Source organism: Dipodomys merriami, unplaced genomic scaffold (genome assembly GCF_024711535.1).
Source record: "Dipodomys merriami isolate MVZ:Mamm:240054 unplaced genomic scaffold, mDipMer1.0.p SCAF_24, whole genome shotgun sequence".
Lineage (NCBI taxonomy): Eukaryota > Metazoa > Chordata > Mammalia > Rodentia > Heteromyidae > Dipodomys > Dipodomys merriami.
Genome location: NW_027203826.1, coordinates 16,760,690 through 16,774,912, shown reverse-complemented (window position 1 = coordinate 16,774,912; position 14,223 = coordinate 16,760,690). Strand labels below are relative to the sequence as shown.

The 14,223-nt window shown below is 40.2% G+C and overlaps 1 protein-coding gene across 1 annotated transcript in view; it reads right to left on the bottom strand.

The window, feature by feature from the left end:
- Colgalt2 (collagen beta(1-O)galactosyltransferase 2) overlaps positions 1 to 14,223 on the bottom strand; it is a 101,836-nt gene that overhangs the window by 3,310 nt on the left and 84,303 nt on the right. Inside the window, exons 8-11 of the mRNA XM_070034275.1 lie at positions 11,813 to 11,919; positions 6,468 to 6,600; positions 4,994 to 5,121; positions 1,262 to 1,468 (exon numbers count right to left, since the gene is read on the bottom strand). Of these exons, the coding sequence (XP_069890376.1) occupies positions 1,262 to 1,468; positions 4,994 to 5,121; positions 6,468 to 6,600; positions 11,813 to 11,919 (575 nt within the window). The remainder of the gene's footprint in view (positions 1 to 1,261; positions 1,469 to 4,993; positions 5,122 to 6,467; positions 6,601 to 11,812; positions 11,920 to 14,223) is intronic.

The window sequence follows — 14,223 nt, the reverse complement described above, 5'->3', positions numbered from 1 at the left end:
TCTTTATTGAGATTAAGTGATTACCTAAATGTCACAGTATTGTGGGAAAGTGATACTTAGCTAAAGTCACAAACACATTATAATCTTCACAAGGTGAATTGTCATTATCATGGTCTATAAAGCTTATGAACTCTACAAACGTTGACAATACAACTATTTCTTCCAAATCAGGTGATTTGCTTAGTGTCAGCTGTTCCCTCTTTCCCTCTCACCCCCTCCCTCCCATAGCTGCCCTTGAGCGCTTAGTTCCCTATCATCAATGTCCAGTGCAGCTGATGGGCCCCTCCGCTGTATTTTTTCACCATTTCCCTCTGTTTCTGGGACCTCCTTCTAGCTTCCCTCAGATTGCACAGGCATCTATCTCCCATAGATGGTGTCAAGAACATGGAGTCATCTAAAAACGATGTGACAAATCAAGAAGATTAAGAAGTAAGAATGGCATTCGTAGGGAAATGGTTGGAACTAGAACAAATCACGTTGAGCAAAATAAGTCCCTCTTAAGTATTAGCTTTCCTTCTGTTTCAGGGAATAAGGGCAGGGCCAAGGTCAGACCTTGGTCTGCCTCACTCACAAGTTTAGGAGTCGCTGCTTGGGCGGCTATTTATGTATATTTCGTCTGCTCTCTAAACAGAGATGTGAGAACATTCCTGCTCTTAAAGAGTTCATAGCATACTGGAGAGCTGAAAGCATCTCCTGCCATACCTTTGGATCAATACTAGGTCCCCAGTAAGCCAGGGCTATGGAAATTCAAGCCTCATAATGCCTTGTTCCATGGATAAGTGGCTTGGGGTCACCCTCAACCTCCTGAACTCTCCCCACATCTCTGTGACTGCAGGAATTACAATATTTCATTCAGATTTGGTCATGAGTCTGTGTTCCTGACCATATTGTAAGGTCTGAAAAGATAGCTACCCCTGCCTAGTCAATGGTACACACATGAGCTGAACTGGATTCATTGAAAAAACTTAAAAACTACACCTTCACATGTACAAGATTATAGAAATAAAGGAGCCAAGACAAGCATAGTTCCAAGTAGATGATGGTCCTACATATTGGGTGTTAAAAAGGGCTTTAGGCAAGTCATTCACCATCTGTGCCTCATCTTCCCTGCCTATTAATGGGGTTATTCATTTGAGTCAACCTCTCCTGGTTATGATCATAGACATCTCCTTTAGGAAACTGGGACGACTTCAGATAATACTGGGTTCTACTCAAGAAGCATGATTATAAGTGGACTGTGTAGCAGCAGAGAGAGACTCACACAGGATGCTTGTTGTACATGATTGGCAGAAACTCGTCCACTGGCAGCATCTTCCCAAAGGGATTAGCTCCAACCAGCTTCTGCGCTCCTTCCAGAGAGATGACGTAGCCCAGGGTCCAGTAAGAATAGTCAGCTTCAACCAGGTTGACTACATTGGGCACTGCTTTCTCTGGCTCTTTCACTTGCAACCTCTTCCTACCAATGTAACTATAAAGAAATAGGTAGAGGAGAACAGTTCCAACTTGAATACTAGGCTGTTGAATAGAGTAAGAACGGAGCACAGCTTTGGTTTGTATAGACAGCTTTAAATAAAGTATAGTTTTTATTATCTTTAAGTAGTCGTACAAAAGAGTTACAATTCAACAAATGCAATGCATCTTGATCAATGCCTCACCTCGTTCAACCCCATTTCTCCCAACCCATCTCCTCCCCTCAATTTTCTTATTTCATAAGGTATGCATTGAATACTATGACTCCATTCCCCCTTCCTCTCTTTATCTGTCTATCCCCCTCCCTCAGACCTCCTCCCCACCACACTTTTCAAATGTCAGTTTCCTGCTATTCATTTTGTTGGGCTCTTAGTTTTTCTAAGGAATTATACCATTTGAAGTCTCTTCTGCACATACCATATTTCAGTTAAAACATTTGCGTACACTTGCATACAACCTCATGTGTATTTACTTGTACACATATAAATTAGTGCTAGCTTCCACATATAAGAGCACACACACGTCCTTTGTGTACAGACAGCTTGTAAAGCCTGCACTGGCCATGTCTGATCACACCACAAAGTGCCCCCCATCGCCAGCTACAGCCGTCACAAGTCACTTCCCTGACTCTGCTTATCTACATGAGTTCACATCCAGCCAGCCCTGCCCATGGACTGTCTTCAAGCCAGGAAGTTAAGATGCGAAGAGATTAGAAGATCTGTTGGATCATTTCACAAAGATAGCATGGGATTTCCAGATGTGTTTACAGAGTTTTGCGAGACATAAAAGGACAGATGTGGGAATCCTGAATTAGTCTTCACATCCCCAGAGCCTCCGCACTGATGTTCTCTGTACAGCTTTGCAAATGTTGGTGGCAAACAGAGGACAGAAAAGGCTGTGGGAAAGAAGCACAGTCTATAGTAGAGGATGAAAGGCCATTCCCAAAGGGCTCCTTCTGGGAATGTGAAAGACAACTCTGAAAAGTTCTTTTCCTCCCTCACACCCTTCTAGTTCTGCCAAGACCACTTTCTTCTGAGGAAGGAACTCGGATCCACTCCCTCCTCCATGAACAACTTCAACCATACAGGATTTACCTTCTGCCATTCCTAGCTTCCAAGTCTACTCATAGCTCTGTGATCCATTACTTTTGTCTGCAGCCTGTTTGGTTTGGGCTTGAGTAGAGTGAGTTGAGTAGACTATTTTGCCAGAATGATCTCTTTCAACATTCAAGGGATTCTCTGTGGTCAGGACATCCCAGATCTGCAGAGCACATGGATGTCCAATTTTCGATACTTCTGAGGACATCAAATACATGTTCCTCTCAGCCACTGTCTTTCCAGACTAAGGATCAGAACTTCCTTAGAGTGTCAGGGAGTGGAAGGGAATTTGAAATATGCTCAGAGGATTAAGGAATTGACTTTATAGGCTTTTTCATTAAAATAAAATATTTTAAATGAACTACATTTATTTTTCTTTCTGTGATGCTGAAGACTTGGTACCAAAAAGGATACCAGTTCCTTAATGATTGAAAAACATGAAAATATTTACTATTTTAAAACCATTAAATAAAAATAATTTTTATAATCCTAGGATATTAGGATGTATTAGATTAACTAAAGTGTATTATTCAGACTACCTTCACCTAAGTTTTTTTTTTTATCTTTTTAGTGTGATCATTAAAAATCAAAAACAAAACCAAAAAACAAAAAACTGAAAACGATGTATGTGACTTGCTTTCTATTTCTATTGAAGAACTCTCCCAGGATGGTTCCAACAACTTCTTTCCATTTACTATTTCCTTATTCTGGAAAGATTTGGAGTACCTATTATGGATTATTATCAACTTTTAAGTTCTGAGTTTAAGTCATATATATTTATTCTTCATTTTAGAAAAAGATGGCAAACACTGAAACTCTATTGTACAGTCTTTAAGAGTATATAATGAGTTTAAATGGAATATGCTAACTAGGCCAATCTATGAAATTTAGAATACCCTACCCCATATCCTTGGTAGGACAATCATCATTGCTTCTCTGATCTGTTCTATTTTGTCCTAAGAAACATACCAGCCAGACTATCTGCATAGGCTTCCGTGATTACACATGCCCCATGGGCATAAAAATGCATCCAGGCTGCATGCCTGGGAGACCTCAAGCACAGACTGCAGAGCCGCAATTACAGGCAGGGGTGGGGGGCGCGTTTGTATGTTGTACTGATTAGGAGGTCAGTTTCTTAGGAATTGGTTGGGCTATTGCCAGGTTTCTTTTTTTATAATAAGTTTTTTTATTGGTGAAAATACTGTACAGAGGGGTTACAGTTGCATGAGCAAGGTCATGAGTACATCTCTTATCCAGCATTGTTGCCTCCCTCTTTGTTTTTCCTCTACCATCTCTTCCCTCCCATCTCCACTCTACACCCCCCAACCTAAATTGTTGTAAAGTTCGTTTTACAACGTAGCGTCTTGTATATCTCGTTGTTGCAATGGGTCCACCGGTATCCCTATTTAATCATTTTGTTCTTTCCCTTCCCCTCCCCACATTATACCAACATACAGTGAAAACAGAGGTATTACTAGATTTCTTTTGAGCTCTGCGCAGTGGATTTTCTGAGAGAACAAGTGTCCCTTCTGGGTCCATTGCTGACCTTTCCCTCCGGAGAGGGGAGGGGCAGGCAAGGCTGAGCCGCTGCAGCTGCTCCAAAGGAGCTGCTCTGATGTAACGCAATTGCCTTTGACACACAGCTGGGGAGTGAAAAAAAATGGTTCAGAACTCTGTGCCTGTTTGGAGAGAGCTAGAAGGAAAGTGTTATTTTGTTTTCAAAAGAAGGAAAGAGGAAAGAGGAAGAGAAAAAGGGAGGGAAAGGAAGATAAAGAGAAAAGAGAAGTGAAGGAGGGGGGAAGGAAGGAAGAAATGAAGGAAAGACACAAGAAACAAAGAAAGAGAATGAAAGGAAAGAAGGAAAGAAGGAAGAGAGAAAGAAAAGAAAAGAAGGAAGGAAAGAAGAAGGAAGGAAATGAAACAAAATACAAAGCAAGAGCAAGGGAAAGATTGACACTGTCTGTCCAAAAAGATACTTTTTTGGCCTGTCGTGGGACTTGAGCTGAGGGTCTGGGTGCTGTCCCTGTCCTTTTGCTCAAGGCTGGCACTCTACCACTTTGAGCCACAGCAACACTCCCAGTTTTCAGGTGGTTAATCAGAGATAAGAGTCTCACAGACTTTCCTGCTCAGGCTGGCTTTGAACTGCAATCCTCAGATCTCAGCCTCCTGAGTAGCTAGGATTACAGGTATGAGCACCAGTGCCCATTGTGTGTGTGTGTGTGTGTGTGTGTGTGTGTGTGTGTGTGTGTGTGTGTGTGTGTGTGTGTGATTATTTATCCCTTTGTGTCTAGACACATTTATGGTGTGAAACTGGGTATGTGGAAGGAAACTTGAGCTACATCTCCTACCAGCTGGGGAAATGGAGTTTTCTGTCCCTGGATAAGTCAGAGGGCCTTGTAAATGCCTGCTCTTTTTTAGTCACTCACATGAGTTCCCAGTCCAGCTGAGCTCGGTCAATGTCATCCATCAGTTTCATGAGCTTCTTCTTAAACTGATGCTCAAAACGCACATCATCTTCAATAACAAGAGTCTTCTCCAGTTCTCGATCGATTACCTGCAAAAGTCACCAGTGGGAAGATATGCTCTGAAAAGTTCAATAGCCATTTTTTACTTTCAAAAATTTTTATTAAAAAAGTGATATACAGAGGCTATAGCCAAAATATTATTTAGTAGATAAATATAGGGAAATCAAGAATATGGTAGCAGGGTTCATAATTGGAATCTAAGCAAATATCTTAGCAAAAGTCTAAGCACAATGGATAAACTATGGTATATTTACAACAGGGAGAAGGCATGAGCTACAACTAAACAGATGCTTGCCGTGAGGCAAGGTGGTAAGTTAATCTTCCAAATATAATACTCAGAGGGTGCAGATGCCCTGAGGTTCCATTTGTAGAAAAGAAAGTCCAAAAATAGGCAAAGCCATTATTTCATGCTTTTAGAGATCAAGACCATGAAAACTTATGACTAGAAGGAAGCTCAGAGAGGGAACCGTTAGGGTGCTGGTTACCTGTTTCTTGATCCAGATGTTGATTAACATGGGTGTATTATTCATTTTATGAGAGTTGTCTGGACTGTATTTTATGATCTATCAATCTCATATTTCATTTAAATAAAAGATAAGCATAACATGGATTATTAAATGCAAAACGATATTCAAAGGTCTTTAGAAGTTTTTCATTTCTCTTGTTTTTGTTTTTGTTTTTGCCGGTCATGGGGCCTGACCTCTGGGCCTGGGCGCTGTCCTTCAGCTCTTCAGCTCAAGGCTAGCACTCTACCACTTGAGCCACAGCACCATTTCCGGCTTTTTCTGCTTATGTGGTGCTGAGGAATTGAACCCAGGGCCTCATGCATGCAAGGCAAGTGCTCTATCACTGAGCCATCTTCCCAGCCCTAGAAGTTTTTCATTTCTTGTGGAAGCTGTCTCTTACCCAGGAACCCCATTTCTAATACGACTGCCATCAAGGTTTTGATCTGTAAGATATGGAGTCGATTTCTCTGTCTCATGTTACCTGGACAAGGCACTTTATAATTTTCTCTTGAGTGGAAGGAATCCATTCCTTCCAACTCATTCATAAGACTTTTGTGTGACTTCTTGCCTGAAATTACCTAATAACTGATAACATGATAGCATAAGGTGATACAAGACCTTGCTGTGGATGATGGCAATGCACTAACACAAGCGAGGGTTCTAAGGTATGAATATCACCCCATCTTCAGCCCCAGTCACACCAAGGCTGCCCTTGTCTGTTAGCTGCTAGCCTGAGGGAGACACAGTCAGGAGAAACTGTCAAGGCTATTTTCAAAATAGTCACGGGCATCTGGTCTTCATTCATCTGCGAAGTCCCACTCCGCTCTCTCTTCATTACAAAACTTCCCTCTAAATAAAACATGGTTTACCTCTTTCCAGATAGAGTAGTGACTAAGGAAGCAGCCAATTTCACCCCTGGTCAAAGGCCTGGAGGAGTAGGGATCTCGATAGCCTGGCAGCATTTCAATGTTCAAGGCCTTCAGCTGGCTTGTGTTGAGTGCCCTGCGAGACAGAGAGCATGTCTGAAGTTTTCCAGGTCAAGGTGTCCTCATGACAGAAGGGAGGGAGAGTCTGCACATGTCCTCAGAACCTCTACATCTACAAAGACTTTTCTGTCTCCCATTATTCTTTATGAGTTCCTCCTGACTAACATGATAGTAGCGTTATAGGCTTTGTGAAGATAAGATGGTGTCTTTTAGTTTGCCACGTCTGTCAGAGTGAAGGCATTCTGTTCTAAGTGCCAAGGATTTCTAGAAATCTTTGAAAGAGTACTGTCCTAATGATGAGAAGGTAGTTCAGAGGAGCAGTAAATGCTGGAAGGGCTGAAGACAAGAAGAAATGAGAAGAGAAACTGAAGTTGTGCTTGTGTGTGTGTGTGTGTATGTATGTGTGTGTGTGTGTGTGTGTGTGTGTATGTGTGTGTGTGTGTGTGTGTGTGTGTGTGTGTGTGCATGCATGCCTTTTCTTTAGATCTAAAATTAAAACATCTTAAAAATAAAAGCAATAAAACCCACTTTCAGAATGGTAGAGTATTAAAAGTACTGAGGCCATTGGTGAACATTGTCCCAATACAGAACTATAGAAATGAATGAAAGGCTTACTCAATCTCTAAGCCCAGTGCACATTTGTGCTAAGCTTAGCTTTCTCCCCAGCCCAGCTAAAGCCTTGAACCCAGCTGCTACCAGCTGTAGCCACCAGAAGTAACAAGGTGGATGAGGATTCTCCAAAGCACCAGTCCTGAGGAAGCAGTCCTTGTTTAAGCTCATTGGAAGCCCCTGAGAAGCTCCATTCTCAGTGTCTGGCTTTATTTGCTTGGGTTTCAGAGTCTATAAACAGTCCTCTCTAATGTCAATGAACATTAGTAGCCACTGTTTAACACTACAGCTATCTGAGCAGCATTAAATGTGAAAGCTAATGAGAGTTTGGTCAAAACAAAGGAAAGAACCATATTCCTGAAAATCTAGAAGGTCTAGGTATGTGATCCTCTTCAGAAAGACCTGAAAAGACCCTAACTTTTTACCTGACTGACCTTTAGGATCTGGGGAAAAGGTAGTGAATGTGAATAGGTTAAACAGTGCAATCAATGCCGAAGCTTGGCAAAATTAAAATATCAAACCATAGCAAGGCACAGTGGTTTACACCTGTAATCCTAAGCTGAGATTTGAGGATCATGATTTGAAGCCAGCCTGGGCAGAAAAGCCTGTGGATTCTTATCTCCAGTTAACCAACAAAAAGCTGGAAATAGAGCTGTGGCTCAAGTGGTGGAATGCTAGTCTTGAGCATAACAGCTCAAGGACAGAGCCCACGCCTAGTACTGGCATGCACACTCACACACGGAGCTAAAATGATGGGAAAGATATATTCTATAAACTGTAATCACAAGACAGCTAAAGGAGCTATATTAATAGCAGACAAAAGAAAACTCTTTAGCAAATTTATACTACAGACAGAAAAAAAGATAAAAATCCATTAGGAAGATAAAATGATAATAATGCCCATAACAACAGAACCCAAAAAACATAAAGCAAAGGTGACCAGAATTTAAAGGAGTCATAGACAATTCAAGAATAATAGTGCATCTAGGAGGCTGGGATCCAGAGGATTGCTGTTTGAAGCCAGCCTGGACAGAAAAGTGCATGAGACTTCATCTTCAATCAACCAGAAAAAATCTGGTCTGGAGGCATGGCTCAAGTAATAAAACACCAATTGCGAGTAAGCTGAGCAACTATGAGGCCTTGGGTTCAAGTCCTGATGACAAAAAGATAGCATAATAGTGGGAGAGTTTAATATCCTACTTTTAGTAATGAATAGGACAACTAGAGAGAAAAACAACAGGGTAACAGGAGATTTCAATAACATTGTAAACCAACTACTCCTAACAACCTAACATCTGTAGAACACTCCATTCAATCAAAAAATAGGCATTCTTTTAAGTGCACTTGGCGCATTCTCTAAGGAAGACAATATGTTAGAACATAAAGACCATAAATCAAGCCACTGAGCAATTAAAATTATACAAAGAATATTTCCCAAGAAAAATAGAATGAAATTTAAAATCAATAACAAAGAAAAGATGAGACATTCAAAATCTGTGAAATAATACACTCTTATGTATTCAATGAGTTAAAGAAATTAGAAAGGAATACAGAAAATAATTTGAATAAATAAAAACAAGTATAGTAAAGTTATGGTTCACATAACTACTATCGTAGTTACAAGTGTAATTATAGCTACAAATGGCCATATTAAAAGATTATCTCAAATGAAAAATCTAACAAACCATCTCAAGAAACTAGTAAAAGCAACTAAAGTCAAAGTTATTAGAATGAAGGAAATAGAACAAAATATACTACAAATAAAATTACTCCTGTTCTAGAGAACAGTAAAAACAATAAAGACTATCAATAAAAACAAAGAAATGGTTATTTGAGATCAACTAAATTGAAAATCTTTTACCTAGACTGATAAAAAAGGAGAACAGGATGAAATTGCTAAACTTAGAAATGAAAGAAGACATCTCCACTGACCTTACAGAAGAAAAAAGGTTATTTTATGAACAAAGTTAGATAATTAAGATGATGGACAAACTGATACAAGGATACAAAAACAAATTCAGAATGTGTATAACAAGAAGTTGAGATAGTAATAAAGGACCAGAAGGCTTTACTAGAGACCTAGCAAATATTTAAAGAATTAATACTCATCCTTAACAAACTCAAACAACAGAGCAGGAGGGAGCATATTCTGACTGGTTCTATGAAACCAGTGTTATTTTGATATAAAATCAAGGATATAACAGGCAAATAGGTCCAGCAACACACATAAGGGACTATGTACAGTCTGACCAAAGGAATTTTACTCCATGGTTGTAAGTTTGGTTTGACATATGAAGATCTATTAAAGTAACACATTACATTGATAGACAAAAAGACCAAAATTAACTCAATAGGTACAGGAAAAACACTCAACAAAATCCAGTATCCTTTCATGATGAAAACTACTCAACAAAATAGGAATAAAAGGGAACTTCTTCAACTCTATAAAAGGCACTACTAAAACCCTCAAAACTGATATCATACTTACTAGTAAGGAAAGCACCTGGTTTCCCTTGAGATCAGGAATCAGACAAGAACAAGTAATGTTATCTCTAATTGCAAAGGATAATGGCTTGCCTTCAGAAAAGCAAAGGAACTTAAACACACTATTAGAACTGGTAACAATTCATCGAGATTGCAGGATGCACAATTAATATATAAAACTCAAACTCCATTTTGTTGCTATACATTTAGCAATCAACACTGAGAAAATAAAATTAAGGATATTATCCATGACTATAGCATCAAAAAATACTTAGGAATAAATTCGACCAAATAAATGCAGAACTTATAAACTAAAAGCCACAAAATGTCATCGAAGTAAGCCTGGCCCAAAGAAACTTAGGTCCCATGGTTTCCTTTATTTGCAATAACTAGTATATGACTGAGTCAAGCAGAAAAGGTCAGATAAGTTGATGTTAGGGAAATGAACCCTAAGATATGTATTCAAATGTTTTTTTTTCTTTCAGGTGATTGTTCCTAACACATTTATAAGATTATTTCTTTATTGCTTTTTATGTCCCTCCCCCATGGTATAACCCCCTGCTTTCACTGTATAATTTGTGGAGGGGAAGGGAAAAAACAAATGGTTTAAATAGGGATACAGGTGGATCCATTGCAACAATGAGATGTACACGTTGTTATGTGGAAACACAAACTTTACAACTTTGGTGGGAGGGGGAGGAAGACTGGGTGGGGGGCAGGGGGAGGATAGGAAGGGATGGGAAGGGGAAACAAAGGAGGAGGCTACAATGCTTGATAAGAAATGTACTCATTATCTTGCCTATGTAATTGTAACCCCTCTGTACAGTATTTCACAAAAAAAATTTAAAAAAAAGAAAATTGAAATAAATAAAAAGGTATAGCAAAATTATGAAGCAGAAAACTTCATACTATTCATAGTTTACATAGTACCTTTACCTAAGAATCACTCTGAAGCTTCTTTTATTTATTTGTTATTTTTGAAAGGTTAAAGTTTGAGGCAGTGACCACGTGTTGCTTGTTTCTGTCTAGCAAAGCAACACGTGGTGATAATCAAAACACCTGGTTGATTGTGTGCCTATATAAGACCTGCAAATCCTTAGCTGGGGGCTCTCCTCCTGGGCTCAGCTGTGTCGGAGTGTAGGACGAGGCCCGAGCTGCAGCCCGTTTAAATAAAACAGCTGTAGAGTCTGACTCTCAGTGGTCTTCTTGTGGGGGGTCCTGTGACCTTGGCATAACATTTTTAATACATTTTTAATTGTGAAAATACTGTACAGAGGGGTTACAATCACATGAGCAAGGTAATGAGTACATTTCTTATCAAGCATTGTTGCCTCCTCCTTTGTTTTTCCCCTACCATCCCTTCTTAGATGCATTTCCTGGGCCCAGCCCAGAAATCATGGTTCAGTGAGTCAGAGCTGAGATTCAGGAAGCTGTGACTTAGCCACCCCTGCAGATTTACTGTGTTCCCAGGTACCATTCTCCAGTCTTAAGAACTTCAGTGACTACTTGCCACACAAATTTGTTTATAAATAACATTAAAAAAACAACAAAATCACTCTTATTTTGAACTAAAGTATAACATGGAAATGCATGTTTTGTAAGAATCCATTCCTTGACATCGTTCAGAGTGCCAAATTCAAGGGCAAAGCAAGTCAGTATTGACAAAATAGGAATGACAGCAAACCCCCTTCCCTCTCCCCCCCTCCCCACCCCAAAGAATCCTATCAGGTTCCGTGAGTGATTTTTTTCCCCTAGCCCCATGACTAGGAAATGCTTAACCAGTGTGATCAACCCTGGCAGGCGGCAGGGATCTCAGTGAGGAGGACACTGAGACCCTGATATCCTTCTGTTCATCCAATAACACATTCCTTTGTTTACACCACAGAGGATGGAAACACCACAACTGTTGCAAGAAGGGACCAAGCATGTCCATCAGGCATTCTGAGTTTAATGAGAACCAAAGATCATTGGACAGGGAGTTACCTCAGGTCTATTCCAGGGTAGAGCTAACTTTAAGGCTACAATTAGAGACTATCCAGTAATGACTAGGGATGTGGATTCTCATCCAGGACCCACCATCTGCTAGGCACCTCCCACTCCAGCCACATCTACCGGGGAGGAGGACCCTTACTCACTTCCCATCCACCGCCTCCACAATCTTGACCTTGATCTCCTGCTCGTACAGTGTGCGCAGCATCCGGTCCCGCCTGTCCTTCCTGCGTTTCAGGTTGATCATGAAAATCTACCGCAGGAAGCCAAGGAGAGAGAGAAACACAAGGCACTCACATCTTATTCTAGGAAGTCTGAAAAGTTTAGTGCGTGTCAGGATCAAAGTTATTGGTCAGCTAAGGATGAGAAATGACAGGAAAAACTGTGGTGAGAGTGAGTACGGGATTTATCCAAATTGAACTATTTTCAAACCAGCAGCATCTGTAAGGACCTACCCTTACCTTGGTTACTCTGATACTTACTGAAGAAGATGTTCTACCTACTCTTGAAAAACAAAGTTCAAAAAGTTACTCATCAAGAAGCTAAAGGTGAACTAAACATACAGCACTAAGAAGAAGGAGACAATTGCAAATGGCTAATGTGTGTGTGTGTGTGTGTGTGTGTGTGTGTGTGTGTGTGTGTGTGTGAGCATGTGTGCTCCCAAGACTTAGGCATTATTTCTTTTTTTTATTTTTTAATTTTTTTATTAGGCATTATTTCTTAGACTATTATTATTATTATTTTGTCAGTTGTGGGGCTTGAACTCTGGGCCTGTGCACTGTCCCTCAGCTCTATCAGCTCAAGGCTAGTGCTCTACCACTTGAGCTACAGCGCCACTTCCAGTTTTCTGTTGGTTTATTGGAGAGAAGTGTCTCACACCCTTTCCTGCTGGCTTTCTGGGCTGGCTTTGAATCTCAATCCTCAGGTCTCAGCCTCCTGAGTAGCTAGGATTACAGGCGTGAGCCACCACTGCCCTGCAGATTATTTTCTTAATGCTGGTATTCTCCTTTTTGAGCCACAGATCCACTTCTGGCTTTTTGGTGGTTAATTAGAGATAAGGGTCTCATGGACTTTCCTGCCTGGCTTGGCTTTGAGCTGCATTTCTCAGATCTCAGCCTCCTGAGTAGCTAGGATTAAGTGCAGAAGCCACCGGCCACCTGCTCAAGGGATTAATTTTATTATCAAAAGTTAAGGGCTTTTTTTCCCCCAGTTTGAAACCAGGGCTTTGTATTTGCTCTGTTTACTTGTTCAGCTTGCTTGCTTGTCCACTAACACTTCTAGCTTTTTGTAAGTTATTTTTCTATTTTGGGGGATGGAGTCTCGCAGACTTTTCTGCTAGGCGTGGCACTGAATCTTGATCTTCTTGATCTCAGTCTCCCACGTAGCTAAGAATATAAGTGGCATGAACATTAGTGCCTAGCCAATTGACTTTTATTTAGTTTTGCTTTTTGTGTTGATACCAGGGCTTGAATTTAGTTAGGACCTTGAGCTCTTGCTTGATTTGCTTGCTCATACATTGCCATGCTTTCAGTGCAATATTGTACTGGTGATTGGAGATGGAGTTTTACAGATTTTCTACCTGGACTGGCTTTGAATCTTTTGATCCTCTAGATTAGTTAGGATTACAGGCAAACCGAGTCACTAACACCTGGCAGGAATTGAGTTTTAAGTCCTGACTATTGCCCTTTTTAAGTTGTCTGCTTTGGACTAGTTCTTATGCCTTGGTTTCATTATTTGTGAATCTGAGATAAGAATGGTCATTGCCTAAGTACTGCATATCAATTTATCATTTACATCCAGCAGATAAAAGTAAAGGCATTCAAAGAATAAATGTTTTTATTTCCAGAGCTTCCAAGAGCTTTCAACTTTAGAAGCTTCTTTGTTAGAATTCTTCAACTCCTTTAGAGAGACAAGAGAAAGAGGTAAGGACAATGATCCTTGCTCTGGGGTGTAACTCTTTGGTAAAGGAGAAAGAAATGGAAAGACATAATTTCAGCATTGTGTAGTTGTAGTTCTGTGGGAAATGCTGTAGAGGGAACAACTATCTGGTCCATGAAGTAAGGAAGAATATGAATTCAGATTTTTCCCTTGAGGGCCAGGTGCACATGCAAAGATCATAAGACCACCATAGTCTTCAAGATTGGGACACGTTAACTGCCAGCAAGAAATGCTGATGGCCTGAGTATGAAGAAGGAAAATCCTACAGGAAAAGTCAGCAGGCATTGACTTGGTTCTGACTAAACATATGGACGACTTTGAGCAAGACATTTACAATTTCTTGCTTCCGTTCTCTCATCTGTAAAACTCATCTCTCAAATCCAACACTATGTGTGTGGTATGTAAATAAACTTTGCTTTATGCTATGAGCAGAATAAAGAAGAAACTTCGTCTTATTGCCAGTCTGGAGTTCAGGCTATTCTGCATTAAACTTTGGTTCAAAGGTCTTTTTGAATGTCATAAGAAATATGTGTTTTAGTAGGATCAAGAGCTACATGAACTAAAATTTCAATCTCCCTGTGAAACCTTCTCACTTCTGTTTATTTCTAAATCTCTCAGA